This window comes from Mustela nivalis (genome assembly GCF_964662115.1).
Source record: "Mustela nivalis genome assembly, chromosome: 10".
Taxonomy (NCBI): Eukaryota; Metazoa; Chordata; class Mammalia; order Carnivora; family Mustelidae; genus Mustela; species Mustela nivalis.
The window spans coordinates 49,901,764-49,923,582 of NC_139029.1; the positions used below are offsets into that span (position 1 = coordinate 49,901,764).

At 36.3% G+C, this 21,819-nt stretch overlaps 2 protein-coding genes across 4 annotated transcripts in view; one reads left to right on the top strand and one right to left on the bottom strand.

Moving 5' to 3' along the window:
• Nucleotides 1–7,893, bottom strand: part of ITGB3BP (integrin subunit beta 3 binding protein) — a 67,313-nt gene extending 59,420 nt beyond the window's left edge. The window contains exon 1 of the mRNA XM_082687872.1: nt 7,752–7,893. Coding sequence (XP_082543998.1) covers nt 7,752–7,756 — 5 coding nt within the window. The 5' untranslated portion in view covers nt 7,757–7,893. The remainder of the gene's footprint in view (nt 1–7,751) is intronic.
• Nucleotides 7,894–7,972: 79 nt separating this feature from the next.
• EFCAB7 (EF-hand calcium binding domain 7) overlaps nt 7,973–21,819 on the top strand; it is a 51,606-nt gene continuing 37,759 nt past the window's right edge. Inside the window, exons 1-6 of one of the 3 annotated variants that reach the window (XM_082687845.1) lie at nt 7,973–8,261; nt 10,518–10,705; nt 14,816–15,027; nt 15,823–15,909; nt 16,459–16,654; nt 17,087–17,208. In XM_082687845.1, coding sequence (XP_082543971.1) covers nt 10,519–10,705; nt 14,816–15,027; nt 15,823–15,909; nt 16,459–16,654; nt 17,087–17,208 — 804 coding nt within the window. In that variant the 5' untranslated portion in view covers nt 7,973–8,261; nt 10,518. The remainder of the gene's footprint in view (nt 8,262–10,517; nt 10,706–14,815; nt 15,028–15,822; nt 15,910–16,458; nt 16,655–17,086; nt 17,209–21,819) is intronic. The other 2 variants (XM_082687844.1, XM_082687846.1) reach the window with 2 other exon arrangements.

Consider the following 21,819-nt stretch of genomic DNA (forward strand, 5'->3'; position numbering starts at 1 on the left):
CCAGTGCCAAGCCAACATAATTTAAAATTCCTCTATCCAACAATGAAAACCTAGCTCCTATTACATGCAAAACACTAATCATTTGCTCAAGCCTAGAATACACAGAAACCAGTTTCAGAAGTGCTAATCCAGACCCCTGTCCAAAGCAAATCTATTTACTAAGATTCAGTATTTGCATAATATTAACTATAAAATGTAATTAAAGTCATTCTATCAAATGTTAAGCAGTATTTCAATACAGATTTAATCTGTATTTCCCTGATGACTAACAAAATGCTTCCTTGCCATTTATATAACTTTTTTTTTATTAAGTATTGGTTCAAATTTTTGAACTATTATTTCAATGAGTTTAACTGTTTACTTAAGTTAGTTTTACTGTTGAGTTATAAGAATTCTTTATATTTATTTTAAATGTTAATTGTTTAAAATATATCTTATATATTCTCCTTCTCAGTGGCTTGACAATTCATTAAAAAAAATTTTTTTTAAGTAATCTCTATATCCAATGTGGGGCTCAAAGTCAAAACCCAGAGATCAAGAGAGGTGCATGCTCTACAGACAGAGCCAGCCAGGTACCCTAACAAATCATTTTTAAAAAGTTTTATTTTTGCTTTAATTCCAGTAACCATATAGTGTTATGTTAGTTTCAGGTGTACAATATAGTGATTCAACAATTCTAGACATTATTCAGGGCTCTTGAAGATAAGCGTACTTTTATTTTTATTTATTTTTTAAAAGATTTTATTTATTTGACAGAGAGAGAGATCACAAATAGGCAGAGAGGGAGACCAAGAGAGAGGGGAAAGCCAGCTCCCTACTGAGCAGAGAGCCTGATGCAGGGCTTAATCCCAGGACTCTGAGAATCAGGACGTGTGCCGAAGGCAGAGGCTTAACCCACTGAGCCACTGAGGTGCCACAGATGAGCATACTTCTAATCCCTTTCACCTATTTCCACCCATCTCCCCTCTGGTAACCATCTTTTTGGTCTCTACATTAAGAGCCTGGGTTTTGGTTTGGCTCTCGCCCTTTCTAACCCTTTGTTTCTTAATTCCACATATGAGTGAAATCATATGGTATTTGTCTTTCTCTGACTGACTTATTTCTCTTAGCATTATTCTCTCTGGCTCCAACCACGTTGTTGCAAATGGCAAGATTTCATTCTTTTTCTGGCTGACTAATATTCCATATAGATACACACACACACACACACACACAAACATATGTGTGTGTGTGTGTGTGTATATATATATATATATATATATATATATATATATATATATGGTTATTTGGCTATTGTAAATAATGCTGCAATAAACAAAAACAGGGGAGCATATATCCTTTTGAATTAGTGCTTTTGTATTCTTTGGGTAAATGCCTAGTATTGTGTTAACTATGATCACAGGGTATTCCATTTTTAATTTTTTGAGGAACCTACATATGGTTTTCCAGAGTGGTTGCACCAGTTTGCATTCCCACCAACAATGCACAAGGGTTCCTTTTTCTCCCCATCCTTGTCAACACTTGTTTGCGTTTTTTAATTTTAGCCATACTGATATTTATTTTAGCCATACTGAGATGGTATCTCACCATAGTTTTTATTTCATTTCCTTGATAATGAGTGATACTGAGCACCTTGTCATGTGTCTGTTGGTCATCTGCATGTTTTCTTTGAAAAAATGTCTGTTAATATCTTCTGCCCATTTTTTAATTGGATTATTTGGGGGGTTTTGGTGTTGCATTGTATAAATTTTTATGTGTCGGATATGTCATTTGCAAATATCCTCTCCCATTCATTAGGGTGTCTTTTAGTTTTGTTGACTGTTTGTTGTGCAGAAGCTTTTAATTTTGATGTAGTCCCAATAGTTTATTTTTGCTTTTGTTTCCCTTGTCGTAGGAGATAGGTCTTTAAAAAATGTTGCTACAGCCAGTTCCAAAGAAATTATTGTCCTGTGCTCTCTTCTAGGATTTTTATGGTTTCAGGTTTCACATTTAGGTTCTTAGTCCCTTTTGAGTTTATTTTCATGTATGGTGTAAGTGGTCTAGTTTCATTCTTTTGCATGTAGCTGTACAGCTTTTTCAACACCATTTGTTGAAGAGACTATTTGCTATTGCATATTCTTGCCTCCTTTGTTGAAGATTTATTGACCATATAATCATGGGTTTGTTTCTGGGCTTTCCGTTCCATTGATCTATGTGTCTCTTTTTGTGTCAGTACCATATTGTTTTTATTATGACAACCTTGTAGTATAACTTGAAATCTGAAATTGTAATACCTCCAGCTTCTGACAATTCATTTTCTTAATTGTGTCCTTTGATGATCGTAAGTTCAAAATTTAGATGAAGTCTTAATCTATCATTTTTTCTCTTAGGTTACTGATTTTGTATCTTGCCTGAAATTTTACCTAGCCCATGTTGTAACAAGAGTCTCATAAGCTTCCTTCAGAAACTTTACCTTTACATATAGGAGTATGCTATATTTCAAATCAGTTTTTGTATATGGCATAAGATAGAAGTTGAGGGTATTTCATTAATATTTTTGTATGGTGTCCCAGAACCATCTGGACTTTTTTTTCTCCCACTGAATTGCTTTGGCACCTCCGTGGGTCTATTTCTGGACTTCGGATTCTCTTCCATTTTATCTATTTGTCCTTATGCCCAAATGACATTGAATTCAGAACCACTATGGTAAGTCTAGTTAGCATATGTACTCCAACTTCATTCTTTTCAAGATTATTTACTCATAAGTCCTTTGCCTTTTCATAAAAATTTTGAAGTCAGTTTTTCTATTTCTATAAAATGTTTGCTGGGACTGACAGGAAATGCATTGAATCTAAAGATCAACTGGGGAGAACTAGTAATTTAACATTATCGAGACTTAGGGAGTCCATAAACATGCCCCTATTTAGATTTTTTTCTCTGAGCAACATGTTCTAATCTTCAATGTAGAAATCTTAAGTGTCTTCTAGTTAAACTTCTTTCAAGTAGTTTTAAAATGTGATTGTATATGGAAACATTTAAGCTTCATTTCCAGGTGTTTCTTGCTAAAATATAGAAATAGAATTGATTTTTGTATATTGACTATATGACGTGTATCTTTGTTAAATAGCTCTAATAACTATTTTACAAATTCCTTAGTATTTTCCATGTTCATGACAGTATCACCACAATTCATCAGTTTTACTTTTTCCTTTCCAACATTTACACACTTCCTTTCTTTTTAGTGCTTTGTTACATAGAAGTGGTGGGAGGACACATCTTGCCTTATTCTTAATCTTAGAGTAAGTGTTTAATGCTGGGTATGATATGTGTACGCTTTTCACAGGAATTTTCTACTTCTTAGTGTTTTTAGAATTAGAATTAGAATTAGAATTTAGAATTAGAATTTTCTACTTCGAGTGTAAGTTTTTATTTTAGCATGAATGAGTGTGCTCTTTGTACAACTATTAATATGATCTCCTTTATTCTCTTTTTGAAAATGTTAATTGATTTTAAAGTAACAGAACAATTTGCATTCTTGGGATAAGTCCCAATTGGACAGAATACATCGTCCCCTTTATATGTTGAATTAGATTTACTAATTTTTTTTTTTAAGATTTTTATTTATTTGCGCCTGGGTGTCTGAGTGGGTTAAGCCTCTGCCTTTGGTTCAGGTCATGATCCCAGGGTCCTGGGATTGAGGCCCACATCGGGCTCTCTGCTCAACACGGAGTCTGCTTCCCCTTTTCTCTCTCTGCCTGCCACTCTGCCTACTTGTGAGCTCTCTCTCTCTCTCTGTCAAATAAATAAAAAATCTCAAAATATTTTTTTTATTTATTTGCGAGGGAAAGAAAGAGCACATACGTAAGGATCAAAGAGCGGTAGAGGGAGAAGCAGAATCCAGGCTCAGCAAGGAGCCTGATAAGGGGCTCAATCCCAGGATGCTGGGATCATGATCTGAGCAGAAGGCAAATGCCTAACTGACTGAGCTACCCAGGCGCCCCTAGATTTGCTAATCTTTTGCTAAGGATTTTTGGTTCCATGTTCATGAAATATATTGGTCAGTAATATTTTATTAATTCTTTTACCATATTTTGGTATCAGGTTAGGTAATATCAGTGTTATGAGGATTAAATGAGTTGGAATATATATATGTTAAATACACATATATTACATATATATTGTATATAAATTATACAATTATACATAAACATATAACTTAAAATGTATATGTATGTAAAATCTATGTATAGATTTTAAATCTAGTCTGATATTCTCTACTTCTTCATTGGAGTCTTTACTTCACTTAAAGTTACTATTTTGGAACCAGGCTGCTCCTGCTGAAACTGTGCTGTCTAGGAATTTTTCTTTTTTGCTCTAAAAAGAAAATCTTTTAAGAAATGGAATTCCTGTCATCAAAGTGATTTAAGGGTACCCCACCTCTTCCCACCCCCTCTGTGACCCCAGCTGGTTTTAGGTTTAAAAACTGTGGTCCTTCCTTAAATGAAATGACTTACCAGAAGTAATTTAGAACTTCAATGGCCATTATGGGAAACTTTCTCTCTCTCCAAACTTAACTTTTCTCAAAACTGAATTGGATAGCTACAGCTCTAAAACTGTCAAAACTGAATTGGATGCCAGAACAGGAAAAAATACTACAAATCTAATAACTATTCATTTGATTAAAAAGAAAAAACTGACTTGAACCAATTAACAATCTGGCCCTACCAGAAATCCTAAAATTCCCACTATTTGCCCCTGTACATGCATTAAACCATTGGTCTACTAAAAAAAATGATAGTGTCATGAACCAATATTGGTGAGTAAGTATTAATGAGGTCACAAAAAGTGCCCACCTCACTTGTCCCACCTGCCCAAAACACAATGCAGGGAACCTGCCTGCACAGCTCTCCAACACTTTAAATTACCTCAAAGACCATTCAGTTTTCACAAATGGATTTCATAAAGCTTTCCCATCTAATGGATTAAATATGCTTTGGTTATGGTTTGTATGTTTCCTCACTGGACTAAAGTTTTCCTTTGTAGACTGGCCATTGCCTCTTCTGTGGCCAAAATTCTATTAGAAAAAAATTATCCCCACGTGGGGAACTTCTCTTGAACTTCAGTGATTAGGGAACCCATTTCATCGGTTAGGTGCTTTAACAAGTCTCTTTGGATAGTTTTACAACACTTTCATTGTGCATACCATCATCAATCCTCAGGGTTAGTTGAACACACTAATGGCACTATTAAGACTCAACGCCACAAATATCTTGGCCTAAAGCATTGCCTTTGTTCTTTCTAAGTATCAGACCCACTCCCTTGGGAACTCATAGACTTTGAGACAGTCACAGGACATGCAATGCACTTGGCTCCTGATTCCTTTGACCCACAGTTGATAAAAGGAGATTATATTTCAATATTACAAAGGCCTAATTGCTTCTATCAAAACTAATTATGCCTTGTTAGAGCAATCTTTCCCAGTGTACTCTCAGGAGACAAAAACTTTAAGCACCTCCTCTTGCAACTTGGGAGATTTCAACTACTAAAGAAAAAAAAACCCAAAACCAAAACAAACAAACAAATGCCTCCAGAAAGACTCTCTTCAACCTAGTTGGAAAGGCCCCTATCAGGGACTGTCAGCCAACCCTTTTGTGCCAAACCTTAAGGAATGGACTCTTGGATTCATGTGACACATTCAAAGAAAGCATCAAATCCTGACTGGGATCTGCACACCATCTGATCACAAAAATTTCCTGGAATTGAGGCTAACAATACCTGATAACACAGATTTCCCAAGATGTCTGGACCAGGTCTATTAGAAGGTTCAGGATTCACAGAAGTCTCTCTTTTTCATCTGGAATATTAGCTAACTCTGGATTCTTATCCAAAAGTCATGGTTTCCGAATTTTCAACTTTACTGTATTATTAACAACACATTTGGTTCCAACAGTTCTTTTGAGATAACAATACTTTTTAATAAGGTCTTTGAAGTTTTACTGTTTTTCAAAAAGTTCACCAGCTATTGCTTCATGTTTATGTAAGGACCTACTTAGCCAGAGGGAGCCATTTTGTGTTTAGGCAGGGAACTTAGATTGATTCTGCCCCTCCCAGAGGAACTTACTTGCAAAGCCCAGATACAAGGGCAGGTCAGGCCAGGTGGAGACATCCAGTCAGCAGGGTGAGCATATATCTACTAGGGTAAATTGAAATTCAATTGGCTGCCTGTGTGTGACCTAGCATGACTGTGCAGTTCTGTGTTGCTAACCTAGCATGACTGTGCAGCTTTCTCTGTGTATTGCAATCTCATTGGCCACCTGTGTATAGCCAGGCTCAACGACTTCTATAAAAGTTAGGCTGTGAGGCTGGGAGGGGTCACCTCTTTGTAAGAGATGGCCCTGACCGGTCAGTTTGATTTGAGATGCTTGGTGTGGAAATAAAGCTTTGCTTGACCTTCGCTTTGTATCAGTCTTGTTCCTTTGATTAAGGACCCAACAGTTTATACCTACACTGTATCTTCTCAAATGCACAAGATAATTCTTTCAGTGTGCTCTTGCAGTAATCATCATTCGGCTTTCATGACCGCTTAAAATAGGGACTTCAAGGAGGCATGCATACACGACTTGGGTTTGCTTCAGCAGGGGTTAATTTTCTTCCCCAAGTTGGAATAAGTGCCAATATTTTAAGTTGGCTACTTTCAGATCTAGGATCCTGATTTAGAACCATCACACAATTTGTAATTGGGATGTTACTTTCCATTGTGTACTTGCTGCCTGTCAAATCTTTGTAAAAACGATATACTCAGTAAGACCATTTCCAAAGCTTACAGTCTTGATAATATGGACCATAGAGGGGAAAATGCCTTGAGAGTTCTCCCTGCTACCCCTGGTTACTCAAATTTGACCTTAATAGGTTTCCAATTTGTACAATTTCCCTCCAAAGTGGGACATAACACCCAGGAGAGATCCTTCCTGGCACTAAAAGACAAGAGGTCACTGAATTAAGAAGAACCTGACCCTTAATCAGCAATGCTTTCGGAGAAAGATCTTGACCAAAGGGAGGAAATGTGAGAAATAATAAAGGGGAAGCCTCGTTAAAGTAGAGTAGGGAGGGGGCGCCTGGGTGGCTCAGTGGGTTAAGCCTCTGCCTTCGGCTCAGGTCATGGTTCCAGGGTCCTGGGATCGAGTCCCACATCGGGCTCTCTGCTCAGCACGGAGCCTGCTTCCCCCCCCCCCCCGCTCTGCCTGCCTCTCTGCCTACTTGTGATCTCTGTCTGTCAAATAAATAAATAATCTTAAAAAAAAAAAAAAAGAGAATGTGGGGTAGGGAGGATAGAAGGGGAGGCTAAAAAGGGATCTCATACCAGTGAACGTCAATTATAGCAAGAACTGTCAATGACACACCCCAACAGAAGAGTTTCCACAGGGAAGAACCCTTAACTACAAGTTGCAATACGGAAAGACGTGCACTGCACCTCCTACAAAATACAGAGCACTCGGGCAAGGAGAAACCTTCAACTTGAACCTGAATTGACTGCCCTCCCACATACTTTGGGTCAAAATGACCCCTCCCAACTTCTTCCTTCTTCTCCGTAAAATAACTCCTCGCCTTTGTTGGACTTTACCTACCATTTCAATTCTTTGTTATTCCCTAGTAAACCCATTTTGCTAGTAAAAGAACAGGCTTTTTATTTTTAAGGACAACATAGTATCTACTCTTCTTGTTCACAAAGGGACCCAACAAACAGCAATGAGGTGGGGAGGGCGGATACCTACGGCATTTCGACACTCAGGAAAGCACCACCGCGAGTTTAAAGGAACCGAGCCCCCTTCTTCCTAAAGCAGAAACCCTTCGTAGGGAAACGCGGGAGTCTGAAAAGCGCGGGCCTGCGGCCGCCAGACACAGTGTCACACGCAAGGTGGCCCGCTGGAAACACGCTCCCCCCTCCAAGAGATCCGAGTGTATGGGGGAAAGGGGAGAAGAGTCTAATTAAGGACCTAGGACTTCATTTTCCCTTGCCAGTGCACCCCAGGACCCTCTCTCCGCTCTGGTCATTCCAGACCCCGACAGACGAGCGGCACAGCCGACTCTGTCCTCTCCTGATTCACCTTCCTAGATTTCTACCCGGACTGTTTGGGGAGGTGCTCTGAATCTTATTTCCGGTGGGGGGGGCGCAGTTGCCATGGTAATTAAAGGAAAGACCGAGGTCGGTGGGGCAGCGGTGAGAGGATCAGAAATCCGCGGAGAGAATTGGCGGCGCCTCCTCGCGTGCGAGCTGCAGTTAGGTAGCAAACAGCTCGCTGTCTCTGTCTCTGCGCCGTGCCCTGCCTCGCTCGCTGTCCGGCTTCCTTTTCTCTCACCTGCTTCTTTTACTTCTCTGTCACACCAGCGCCGGGTCCGTGTGCACCTCAAGTGTATATAAAACGGCAGCCGTGTCCTAGAGAAACCCCAGGACAGAGAGAGCTTGCCTGAGGTCGTCTAAGAACGGATTCCACCGCGCAGGGCCGGGGACTGGGCGGCTCTGTTTTCACTCGGCCCTTCAGAGCGGCCTGAGGCGCTTGTTAAAAACAAGTTTATTTTTCTTGCTGTCGTGTGGCGGGTTATTTACGGAGCCGTTTGCTGCGCTGGGCTGTCTAGGCCCCCGTCTTGGTCTCGGGCTGGAGTTTTCCGTGAAGGCGGTTTCCAAGCCGGAGGGGTGCGGTGATCGATGTGTTGAAGCTTCCGTTTAGTCTCTCGTCACAACAAGGGAAAAGAATAGAATGGTGGAACATTTCTGCTGTGGGATTTCCACGTGAGGGAGTCACCTTATTTGGAAAGCGTATTCGAGGACGACCCCCCCCCCCGCAAAAAAAAAAAAAAAATTTTTTTTTAAAAAAAACCCTTAAATTTAAAAATGGCTTGCTGCGAAATGAACGTTCATTCTTCTTTCCTTCTCAGAACCGTTTCCGCACGCCCCTCCCCCAGATTCGTGAGGAGATGCGTGCACGCATATGTGTTTAAAACTGATGCCTAATTATAGTGGTATCAATTTGCAGTAACCAGACTGTGACACCGCATCCCTATGGGGTCCTTCTAAATCTGGTGTAATATGGAAGTGTCAGGCAGGCAGTCTGTGTATTATAAATAGGGTACTTCATCCATGATAAGCGATTATTATCTTTCTTTCCCAAGTGTAAAAGACCTATATAATTCAAGAAGGTGCAAGTGATTTAGGCCTCCTGAGTAAGAATCCAATGAGTCCTGAAGGGGACCCTACCTGTGTCGTCTTATTGTTGAACTTGAAATATTCAATTTATTAGGTTGGAATGTATTTTTAGAAGTCAAAGCTGGGTAAAATGATGTCGGAATCGGTTAGACCACCAGCACAATTTAGTGCCTCAGAGTAACTGTGGTACAAGAAGCCTTCATTCCCATTAATAAAGAAGAAACTGTTATCAAAATGTACTGCCTCTTGTTGCTGCTAGCTGGGTGACATCTCTGTCCCTCAATTTCCTTATCTGTAAAAGGGTCTAAAAGTACCTAACCGCTGTAATAAGGATAAATTAAGATGTATGGTAATTCTTTAAGGCTTATGAGCCGAGGTGCTATATAACCCCACAACATTATTAGTAAGGAATGCAGTAAAATCTCACAATAATGATGTAAATGGGATAAAAAAAAAAATTCAGTCATTCAAAAGGTTGGCCTGCATTACTGAGTTGTTGGTGAAGTGACCTTTTGCTCTTGCTGAGGGGATGGATGCCAACTGCTGATCACATTACATCCAAAGTCTCATTATTGTGGAGTTTCACTCTTTCAGAGTTTATTTAGCATTTATTATGTGCAAGGCACTGTTCTGTATTCTTCACATGTATTACCATATTTAATCCTCTTGACAACCTTACGAAAACTTAACTTCCTGTCCTTTTTTAAAAGATTTTATTTATTTGAGAGAGAGAGAGAGTATGAGAGATAGAGTGAGCACAAGTGGGGGGAAGGTCAGAGGGAGAAGCCGACTCCCCCACTGAGCAGGGAGGCTGATGTGGGACTCTATCCCAGGACTCTGGGATCAAGACCTGAGCAGCAGGAGACCACTAACCAACTGAGCCACCCTGGTGCCCCAATATACTGTCCTCTAAGAGTATTGTTGTGTGCTTTTCCTTTGCTCTATGATACTTATTTTGTTTTTGGTGGGTTTTTTTGAGATTTTATTTATTTGACAATACTTATTTTGTTTTTATATTACAGCTTTGCTTTGGCTTTATCCTTTTGGCTTCTCATATATATATATATATACACACACACACATATGTATATGTTACATCTCATATATAGTTTATTTCTAAATGTACATGTATATTTATATATATTTATGTACTGCCAAAAGCTTATTCTAATTTAGCATATAATAATACAACCAGATACATATTATAGTTGTCTTTTTCCCCCCACATACAAAAACTTTAATGCATTGATTCCTCTTCCCCCCATTTGAAAGGCAAGGTGACATTTGCATTTTAGGGGATTAACATTGACTAAAATATAAAATTATTTTCTAATAGAATGGCCATCAGTCCAGGAAGAGATGCAGCTTTCTCCAGTCAGAAGTCAGCGCTTTCAGAGAGTCCTCGAACAAAGAAATTTCCACTAACCGAAGAAGAGCTATTTTATATGAATTGTAGAGCTGCCTACTTAACTGTTTTTAAAAGCAGCTTAGAAAACATTATTTCGAAAGAACAACTTTACTTGGGTAAATTTTTCTTTAAAATTTACATATTTTTCCTTATTTGTTGAAAGTTAATAGATCAGAAAGACAGGAGTAAGAATTACTTTGTTGGATCATCCCAGTTTCTTAGGGAAGCTTGAGGAATGGAACTATATTATGCTATTATACCATTTTATATATTTATATATTCTAGTAGCTTCAAAATAAAACATTCAATGTTTATATAAACTAGATTAGTATTTTTAAAGCATCCATCAATTACTTGCTTAAAATATATTTTTTAAAATTCTTATTTGGTACCTTAAGATTTATATAAGATTCTATATATATAAGATTTTTAAGAGTCTATAATAATAGAATTTAAAGCATGTGGCATCTGAATCACTAGCCTGAATTTGAGCTACACTGGGAAAATGTCAAGAATATATAAAAACAGGTTGAATGATTATAAGTGATTATATATTCACATATATTCACATATATGTAGATATCAATCTATATATATGTGAATACCCATGTCAGTTTCATCACAGCTAATAACTTCATGAATACAGAAACTGAGTTATTTTGCCAACTTTAGAAGTTGGGGTTTCCTTAAAGAAAAATTCTGACATATTTTTGCAATAATGTCTTAGGTTTGTATGCAGTAAGATCTCTATTTGAGGAAATCTGTATTTGAAATACGAAAATTGAAAAGATTAAATTTACATTTTTTATTATAAACTACAATTTTAGTTTTTTTCTTTATTCTTATGAAAGTAGTGTGAGGTCGTGAATCTCCTATTTAAAAGTTTAACCTGTCTTTCATTATTATGACGTTTAGTTTGTGAATCTATATATACTATGTGAGTAATATAGAATATATATTACTAGGTGAGTATATGAGTATTACTAAGGTGCTATCAGTTTTAGAGAATTATCGGGATAATTCAGTGTTTCTTCAGTTTATATACACTTTCGGTTTTATGGTGAAATTCTCTTTGTAACATAATAATGATTGAGTTCAGATAATCTAGATTTTTAAAAAGTAGGGTAAATCAGTGATATCTTTCTTACTACTCTATCTTTCATCTATATCTTTCTGCCATTTATGCCTATAACATGTGCTTTGACATTCCATTTCAAGGTTGGACAGGACAGTACCATTTTCAAAGTTTTAGATTTCCTTTTTTTTCCCAACTTATAAATAATAACAGGTATTATGGATTCATGTTAAAGCTTAAAGTAAACCCTGGCAAAAGATCAGTATTTTCATGTAAACCTTTAAAGCATTTACAGTTACATGTTTTTACTGTTATTAGACATAATAACGGACTCCAACTAATTCCAAAATTAGAAATTTAGTTACATTAGTAATTACTAAGTTATACCTATTTCTTAGATATGAGAATGACTGCTTACTGAGTACATGTTTAGGCATAATTAATTTTATTCTGAGAAAGTTTTGTAATTAGTAGTACATTAAAAACCCGTTTTTGTTTTGTTTTTTTTACAGAGGGGGAGGGACAGAGGGAGAGAGAATCTTAAACAGGCTCCATGCCTACTGCAGAACCCACTGTGGGGCTTGATCTTACAACCCTGAGATCGTGACCTGAGCCAAAATCAAGACTTGGAGCTTAACTGACTGAGTCATCCAGGTGCCCCCAAAAGCCATTTTGTTATTAAAGACAGCATCAAGTGTATGCTGACCTGCTACTTGTAGGAAAGTTACATACCCATTGTCTCAAAGCTGTATAAAAAATAGCATTTTCTTTTTTTTTTTTTTTTAAGATTATTTATTTTAAGGGACGCCTGGGTGGCTCAGTTGGTTAAGCGGCTGCCTTCGGCTCAGGTCATGATCCCAGCGTCCTGGGATCGAGTCCCACATCCGACTCCTTGCTTGGCGGGGAGCCTGCTTCTCCCTCTGTCTCTGCCTGCCACTCTGCCTGTGCTTGCTCTTGCTTCTCTCTCTATGACAAATAAATAAATAAAATCTTAAAAAAAAAAAAAAGATTATTTATTTTAAAAAGAGAGAGAGAGAGACAGAGAGCACGGGGGGGGGGGGCGCAGAAGGACAGAATCTTTGAGCCTACTCCCCACTGAGTGCAGAGCCGACAAGGGGCTCCATTCCACAGCCCATGACATCATGGCCTGAGCTGATCAGACGCTTAACTGACTGAACCACCCAGGCACCCCTCTTTCTTTTTCCTTTCCCCTCCCTTCCTTCCTTCCTTTTTCCTTCCTCCTTCCTTCCTCCTTCCTTCCTTTCTTTCTTTCTTTCTTTCTTCCTTTCTCTCCACCCCTCATTTGGGGCTTGAACTCATGACCCCAGATCAAGAGTTGTATGCTCCACTCACCAAGCTGGCCAGACACATGGACTTTTCACCTCAAATCACAACTTCATCTAGGTCCTACTTGTTTTCTTACCTTTTAAAGGGTGGAGGTTGGCTGGGGATGGAATCCTAAAACACATGTACCTTTTCCCTGATTATCTTAATAAATGAATTATGGAATTGTTCATTTTTATGCTAGGCAAATATTTATCTTTTTTTCATTCCTAGGGCAGCATGTAATCAGGGCCTTTGTCTACATCCAAAATAAGCCTTTGGAAGTTAAAAAAAATTACATTTTCTCCACTGCTACAAATTTTCACAAAGCCTTCCTAGGTGCAAATTCTGTTGCCTTTAGGTGATTGTCATGTTTCCTTTTCTCTACCAAAGTTTTAGTTATCTAGGTATGCTGCATTGTCATAAGCTGGAGGATGGGAACGTTTCTCTTAGTCTGTGGACTTCTAATATGTTACTAACCTTAAATCATGACCACAGGTAGCAATTATACACTTCAGGTGTGGACTTCCTATTTAGATTAGAAATTTTAGCAACCAAAAAGTTTGAATCTCTTAAAAAAAAAAAAACAGCCCACCCTGTATTATGCTTCTACACAGTGAATGTTCAATATAATGGACTCACAAATATCCGTATTTATCACTCTGCTCTAATTTCTATTTCCTTGAGGGTATTTTTTTTCCTTGGGGGTATTTTTAAAAATTATTTTATATATATTAGTCCTTATTCATTATATTGTGGGCTATCCGTATGATCATTTTTTAGTGTTGATTGACGGTGCCCAGATCTTGTGAAATCTCACCTAAGATAGTTAGAAATCCCCAATATAAGGCTTTCTAGTATTTGTTGGTAACAAAATTCAGGACTGTTTTACCTTTAATTTTATTAATTCCATCTATAGTGCTTAGGAATCTTATCACTGGTTCATTTTAGATAGTATTAAGTCTTAATATGTAGAGATTTGTTTATGTACTAATTGCCAGTTTACTTCTTTTAAACTGTACAAAATATAATTGTTTAGAACCATTATATTTCAGTGTGTAGGATATACACAAATACAAAGCCTTTCTCACATTGTGATTTATTACCTCACATTGATATAAGGGCATGCCTTTTAAAACAATAACATCTCATGAATAACTGGTTATAGGAGTATTTTTAAAGATTCTGGTTAAGAAAAGAGTAATTCAATCACTGCATCTCCGTAATAGACTTCTCTCAAAGTATGTTGAGATTCTTGAGTTTTAGCAAGGCTATAACTGCAAATAGCTAAATTTTGTGCATGTATTTGACATCTGTGATATGATTAATATTCTTGAAACCCTAGTATCTAGCAATGATGAACATTTTAGATATCATGCCTTATTGACAATAATTTCCTCAAATTAATGATTTCCTTATTTCACTAAAGTATTTGTTGGGCCAGAAAAGTAATAATTAATGCTTTTTGTGGTTATTCTTAGATCCTCAAAACAATTAAATGGATGATTATTTTTAATCTTTTTTTTCCAGGCACTTTTACAAAGTAAATCATGTTATCAGTTAAACCATATAGGTTGAGAACCAACTGTCAGAACAGAAAAATATTTAATTCTGGTATTAATAGATCAAGAATCTGTAGCTGGTAACATATATATTTTTTCATTTTTGAAAGTCAGGCATACATTGATAATCACTAGATTATGAACCCCAAAGGTATGTGTGTACTTTTGTATAATATTATAATATAAAATAATGATGGAAAGAAAAAATAATTCAGATAACAAACCCAAATGTTACTATAACAAATAACACTTGCTTTTTTGGACAGCTCTACAGCATGCAGGAAGAAATCCATCCCAAAAGACCATTAATAAGTATTGGACTCCTCAAACTGCCAAACTGAATTTTGATGATTTTTGCATAATTTTAAGGAAGGAGAAACCTACTTCAAAATCAGAACTACTAAAATCATTTAAGCAATTAGATGTAAATGACGATGGCTCTATTTTACACACTGACCTTTATAAACTTCTAACAAAGGTAAGATTTGTGAAATAGTTTTGTAATATGCATTGCTGGCAAAACTATTTGGAATGTAGTTTTGGCTACCAAGGCCACATTAAAAATAATTATTTCATTAGCAGGTGAAATGAATCACATATATGTTGTTTATAAAGTACTTAAGGATCCTTCTGGATGAAAGGTGCTCTGTAAATAAAACATAAAGTATAAAATAGAACCCATGTTGCAATCCCTTATGTTCCCTTACAATTATTTGCTGCCCAGAATGTTTTGTAATTTGGGAATAGATTCATATGTGATAAATAAAAAAGAAGCAAAATATAAATGGGATTGGGAATCCATTCTGATTCTTGGTATACCGTGAGAAATCATCATTACTCTAAATTCAGTGATAATATTATTACTGGTTTGATGATATATATTGTTGAAATTTAGCAAACTGAAGTTCATACTTGTACAGAATTCAGTAAAATTGTGAAATTTTATTTTATTGTTTCATTCTTGCTCAACATAATACTCATTCTGAGATTTATAATGAAACCATATAGTCAAGCTGACTTCTAGAAAAAATTAAAATGAATTTCCACTCTGCCCTTTCCCCCTCATAATAAAGTGATTGTCATGTTTCTTTAAAATAAATCTTGTTTTGGGAGAAGGGGGGTGGGGTTATGGACATTGGGGAGGCTTTGTGCTTTGGTGAGTGCTGTGAAGTGTGTAAACCAGGCGATTCACAGACCTGTACCCCTGGGGATAAAAATATATGTTTATAAAAAAATAAAAAATTAAAAAAAAAATAAATCTTTTTTTTTTCAGAGAGGTGAGAAGATGTCTCGTGAAGAAGTAAATGCCATAATAAGTTTGGCAGATGTAAATGCTGATGGCAAATTCGATTATATCAAGGTACATAAGATCATGTTAATGTAAATTTGTATACTGTATAGAAGAAGAATTTTTAAAGGAGAATATCTTTTTAATATTGGCAATGACATTTTAATATGTTGTGTACAAGTTACACTTGAAATTTAATCTGAAGAGTATTGTAATCTGATGACTATATTAGGAACAATCAAGGTAAAATACTTGCATATACTCATAAAACATAGAGACTATCCTCAGGAATATACCTTTTTTGGGGTGGAAGAATCATAAAAATTATTTAGAACAAACTCAAGTCTATACATGTCTTATAAAAAAATAATAAATCACCTCTCTTTGTGTAACATTTTATTTTCACTCAGAGTATGACCTTCTCATTGAATCATGGCTGCATTTCACTAGGTCACTTGGGGGTGGTCAATCTGATTTCAGGAAAATAAAATGACTAACCTAGTTCAATAGGAAATATATACCATCTATCAGTCTATCTCTTGCCTACTAATGTGCATTTGCCTCCTCCCAAATGTATGATTGAATGTCTCACCCACTGGACTACTTTTTTATTTCCTATAGTTTTGTAAATTATACATGACAACCATTGAGCAATGTCTCAAAACTACTGTAGAAAAACTGGAGGTTGACAGTAAACTGAAGCGTCAGCAGTTTGGAAGCCACACTGAAGGATCCCCTGAAAGGGACCCATCACCAGTACCAAAACCATCACCCAGAATCATAAGAAAAACTGATCAGGAAACATTCTCAAATAAAGGTATTTACTTTTGACACTAAGGATTTCTTGGTCAAGAATGAAGAGTCATATTCAGATAAATTTTTCTTCTAAGCTTATCAGTGATAAAACAAATGACAAGCCAGCTTTTGTTAGGTACTGTTTTTAGACTCTCAGCTGTAAAAATCTATTGAAGTAAAAATTTTATTGTAGAACTTAGCTTGGCTATGCTTATTATATTTTGTTAAAACTAAAATTTCAGGGTAAAGAGTGACATACTGAAATATAGAATCTTATTAGTAGCCCATATATTAGGGACCATTAAAGACAGATAAATATGAGATGTCTGACTTTATTTCAATAGGAAGAGCGAAGAGAAAGAAATTAATAGACATGTCTTTTATACTACACTGTATTTAGAAATAGACTTAGTATTGATAACTTTTCATGATGTGAGACTATTACTTGTTACAGGTGATACCAGGAGTTCTTTAATGGCAACAACTAGAAAGTTCAAAACATCTGTTTCCTTCACAATTATCATGGGTGCTAATAGTAACCGAAATTCAAAGTTAACTGAGCCAAACTCAATAAAGGTATTATATTTTATATTATTTATTTACATTTTAAGATTTTATTTATTTATTTGAGAGAGAGCATGAGTGGTGGAGAGAGGCAGAGGGACAACAGACTGCCTGCTGAGCAGGGAACTCTATGACGTGGGGTTGGATCCCAGGAGCCTGAGCTCATGACCTGAGCCGAAGTCACCCAGCCAACTAAGCCACCCAGGTGCCCCAAAGGTATAGTATCTTAATAAATTAATAGGTAAGAATTTTTCTGAAAAAAATATTGACAATAAGTGTATATATAATTATTCGATGTCTACAGAGAACCAGTGAAGTTTGTGAAGTAATTTTCTGAGATTTTTCTGTGGATTACAGCATTTCTACCTATAGGCCAGTTTTAGTAATTTTAAAGTAAAAATGATGAATAAGAATATTATTAAAGGGGCGCCTGGGTGGCTCAGTGGGTTAAGCCGCTGCCTTCGGCTCAGGTCATGATCTCAGGGTCCTGGGATCGAGTCCCGCATCGGGCTCTCTGCTCAGCAGGCAGCCTGCTTCCTCCTCTCTCTCTCTCTCTCTCTGCCTGCCTCTCTGACTACTTGTGATTTCTCTCTGTCAAATAAATAAATAAATCTTTAAAAAAAAAAAAAAAAAGAATATTATTAAAAGGTATTTAGTTTGAAAGAGGTGACTTTTCAAGTTTTTGAAGAATTGATTTTATATATATATATATACTTTGCCAAGCAAAGTATATTAAGCTATATATATAACTTATATATGTAGCTATATATATATATATTTATAAAACTATATATATCTACTTTGCCAAGCAATTTTTAAATTTTGCTTAACAAATATTTTCCATAGGTATGTCTTATAAATAAATCATTCATTCAATATCAATTCCTGTGAGAGAAAGACAACAAAGTCACTTTGCTAAGTCAATATTTGTCGAGTGTTAATATTGATCTTCTTTCTTTGTTTTCCCTTTTTAGACTCAACCTTTACTAGTTTTCTTTCAACAGAAAATAATAGCTACAGAAATATAAAACATTAACTGGAAACTGCTAGGATACATTAAAAATGTGTACCTAGAGACCTCTGTAAAAGGGGGAAAAATGGTTATGACCACATACTATAACTGCTGTTAGAAAACTGAACTGATTGTTCTCAAGGGCTACATTTTTGTTTCAAATAACAACTCTGTATTTGTTATTGAACTCTGAAGTCCCTTATATCTTTAAATTGCTAGAGAGTGACATTTGTTCTATATTAAAATTTTAAAACATTATCTCCAAGGAATTTTGTCCAGACTGTTTAGGAATCTCTACACCCTAAGCAATTTGGTGTGCATGTCCAACATGTTCACACACAATATTTAGTGCTCCAGCAATATTATATTCTACCAATGGAAGCTTCCTGTATTTTTAACTAAATTAAATGCTCATAAAATTAACTTAGTTAAGTGATTGTGGTTTACCTAATTCAAAACTATAAATAATTTTAACCAATATAGAGAAATATTAATATGGATTATATTAAAACTATAATAAGACTTTTTCTCAGTGTCATGCTCTTACCAATATAATTTCTTTTTGTTTTAACTAATACAATTTCTTAATGTAGCCCAACTCAAATATTCATTAAGAAGGAAATATATGCCATTCATTCAGGTGCCCAGGTGCTCCAGCATTTTTTGCTTAGTGTAAAAAATGGGTATTATATTAAAAAATGAAAAATTTACTTGTCTATTAATATTATACCAAGGTAGTACAGCATAGTATTTCATTTATTCACTCATTTATTTAACAAATATTTATTGAGTGGTAACACTGTGACATGCTCTGGTTTAGATACTGATTAAAGGCTTTGAATAGAGACAGGCCTATGCTTGAATTTTAGCTTTGTCACTTGTTAAGTTAGTCAGCAGCTCTTCTGAGTCTCAGTATCCTTATCTATAAATTGAGAATAATTATATTTAGTGTATTTTTGAAAGATTTAAATAATCTCACATGTATTAAGCATTTAGCATGGTGCCAGGAACATAGTAATCACTTAGATAATACTATTACTAATATTATAGAACTAAGATATGACTGTAGGTATTTATATAGGAATGACATGATAAAAGTATAGTTTAAGAACTCAAGCTGCTGGAGCACCTGCGTGGCTCAGTAGGTTAACCATCTGCCTTTGACTCAGGTCATGATCCTGGGATCCTGGGATCAAGCCCAAGGTCAGGGTCTCTGCTTAGCAGGAGAGTCTGCTTCTCCTTTTCCCTCTGTCCCTGCTCATGTGCACTCTTTCCCGCTTACTCTCTCTCTCAAATAAGTAAATTAAATCTTTAAAAAAAAGAAAGAAAGAAAGAGAACTTATGTTACTGTTGTAGGTTATGTATGGAAACCTCAATTTAGGGAGACTATCTGAAAGGCTGATAGAGACAGGTAGGCTTAAGTTAGTACCTGAAAAAAATAAGGAAGGAACAAATCTAACAGATAACGCCATAGTTAGTCTATAGGCCATAGTGATTGTGTAACAAAAGGCAACTTATATTTTGCATCTAAGACATCAAGAGAAAGGAGTGATGCTGATGACAAGGAGAAATTAAGTAAAAGATACTGGAAAAATTAATGATTAAAAGCAGATGGCAGGGGCACCTAGATGTCTCAGTCGGTTAAGCGTCTGTCTTCAGCTCAAGTCATGATCTCAGGGTGCTGGGGTCACACTCTGAGTCAGGCTCCCTGCTCATTGGGGATTCTGCTTCTCCCTCTCCCTCTGTCTCTGTCCCTGATTTGTGCTCTCTTAAATAAATAAATAAAATCTTTAAAAAAAAAAAAAGAAGAAGAAGAAAATAGCATACTGTCAACTTTTAAATTCTGTGGCTTTCATTTAAGATTTAATGTGTTTTGGAAATATTTCATAGTCTTCATATTATTTACCCAGCTTTTAATTTTTTTTTTTTTAAGATTTTATGTGTTTATTTGACAGAGAGAGAGCACAGGCAGGGGTAATGGGAGAGGGAAAGCAGGCTCCCCACTAAGCAGGGAACCTAATGTGGGGCTGAATCCCAGGATCCTGGGATCACTCCCTGAGCCCGAAGCAGACGCTTAACTGACTGAACTACACACATGCCCCTTAGCTGACTTTTTATATCCAATTTCTGTTGTTAATACTTCCCACTATTGTTTACTATCTGATATTTCTTAGATGAGCTAAAATGACTTTCTTTTAATCTGTGAATTTTAAAGATTCTTCTATTTAGCGGGATTCAGTTGTTTGCATTTTACTTTGAAATTTTAAAGTAAATTTCATGAATTTTATAAGTATTTTCTGAGAAGTACTCATTATAAATATAGTTACTGTGTGATTTATTTTTTCAGTTAAAATTTTTAAAATTTACTTTTTAATTTAAATTCAGCTAACATATAATGTATTATTAGCTTCCGAGGTAGAGTTCATTGATTCATCAGTCTTACATAACACCTAGTTATTATATCCCATGCCCTCCTTTAATGTCTGTCACCCTCTTACCCATCCCCCTAACCCTACTCCTGCCCCTGCCCCAACAATCCTCAGTTTGCTTCCTATGATTAAGAGTCTGTTAAGCTTTGTCTCCCTCTCTGATTTCATCTTGTTTTATTTTTCCCTTCCTTCCCCTATGCTTCTCTGTTTCTTAAATTCAACACGAGTGAAATCCTATAATTGTCTTTCTCTGATTGACTTATTTTGCTTAGCATAAGTGTGATTTGTTTTAACTAAGATCGATAGATTAAGTTATTAGAAAAACTGTTAAATTAATTTTCTCTTCAAATACTTAAAATCTATTTAAACAAGTTTGGGTACCTTAATTTCTTTCTTTTTAAAAAAGATTTTATTTATTTATATGACAGAGAGAGACACATTGAGAGAGGGAACATAAGCAGGAGGAGTGGGAGAGGGAGAAGCAGGCTTCCCATGGAGCAGGGAGCCTGATGCAGGGCTCAATCCCAAGACCCTGGGATCATGACCTCAGGCAAAGGCAGACACAATGAGACACCCCGGTGCACTGGGTGCCTCAGTTTCATGTGTAGTGGAAGAATATGGAATTGGGACAGAGGAAGGTCTTTTCAGAAGTTAGAAAATTGTTGAAATGGGGTATCCATGAATCATACGTTAAACTACAAATTCATACAATTGGTAAAGGACATGAATTACAGGAGCAAAATAAGACCCTTTCAATAGATCATGTGTGGGTACTTTATCACTATTTTGTATTTAATCCTGAATCCTGCTCATTTAGGTTTTGTAATATGCAAGGAATGTTAGGAATTTTTCTTTGAGAGAGGAATAGCTTTGATTGCCAGACTTGACTAGAATTAGAGAAAGCCTAAACCATGAGTTGTAAACTCTAGAGATGCAATACTTCCTACATCCACACTCATACCATGTTTTTTTTTTTTTTAAGATTTTTATTTATTTATTTGCCAGACAGAGATCACAAGTAGGCAGAGAGGCAGGCAGAGAGAGAGAGAGGAGGAAGCAGGCTCCCTGCCGAGCAGAGAGCCTGACGCGGGGCTCGATCCCAGGACCCTGGGATCATGACCTGAGCCGAAGGCAGAGGCTTTCCCACTGAGCCCCCCAGGCGCCCCTAGAATATGTTTTAAA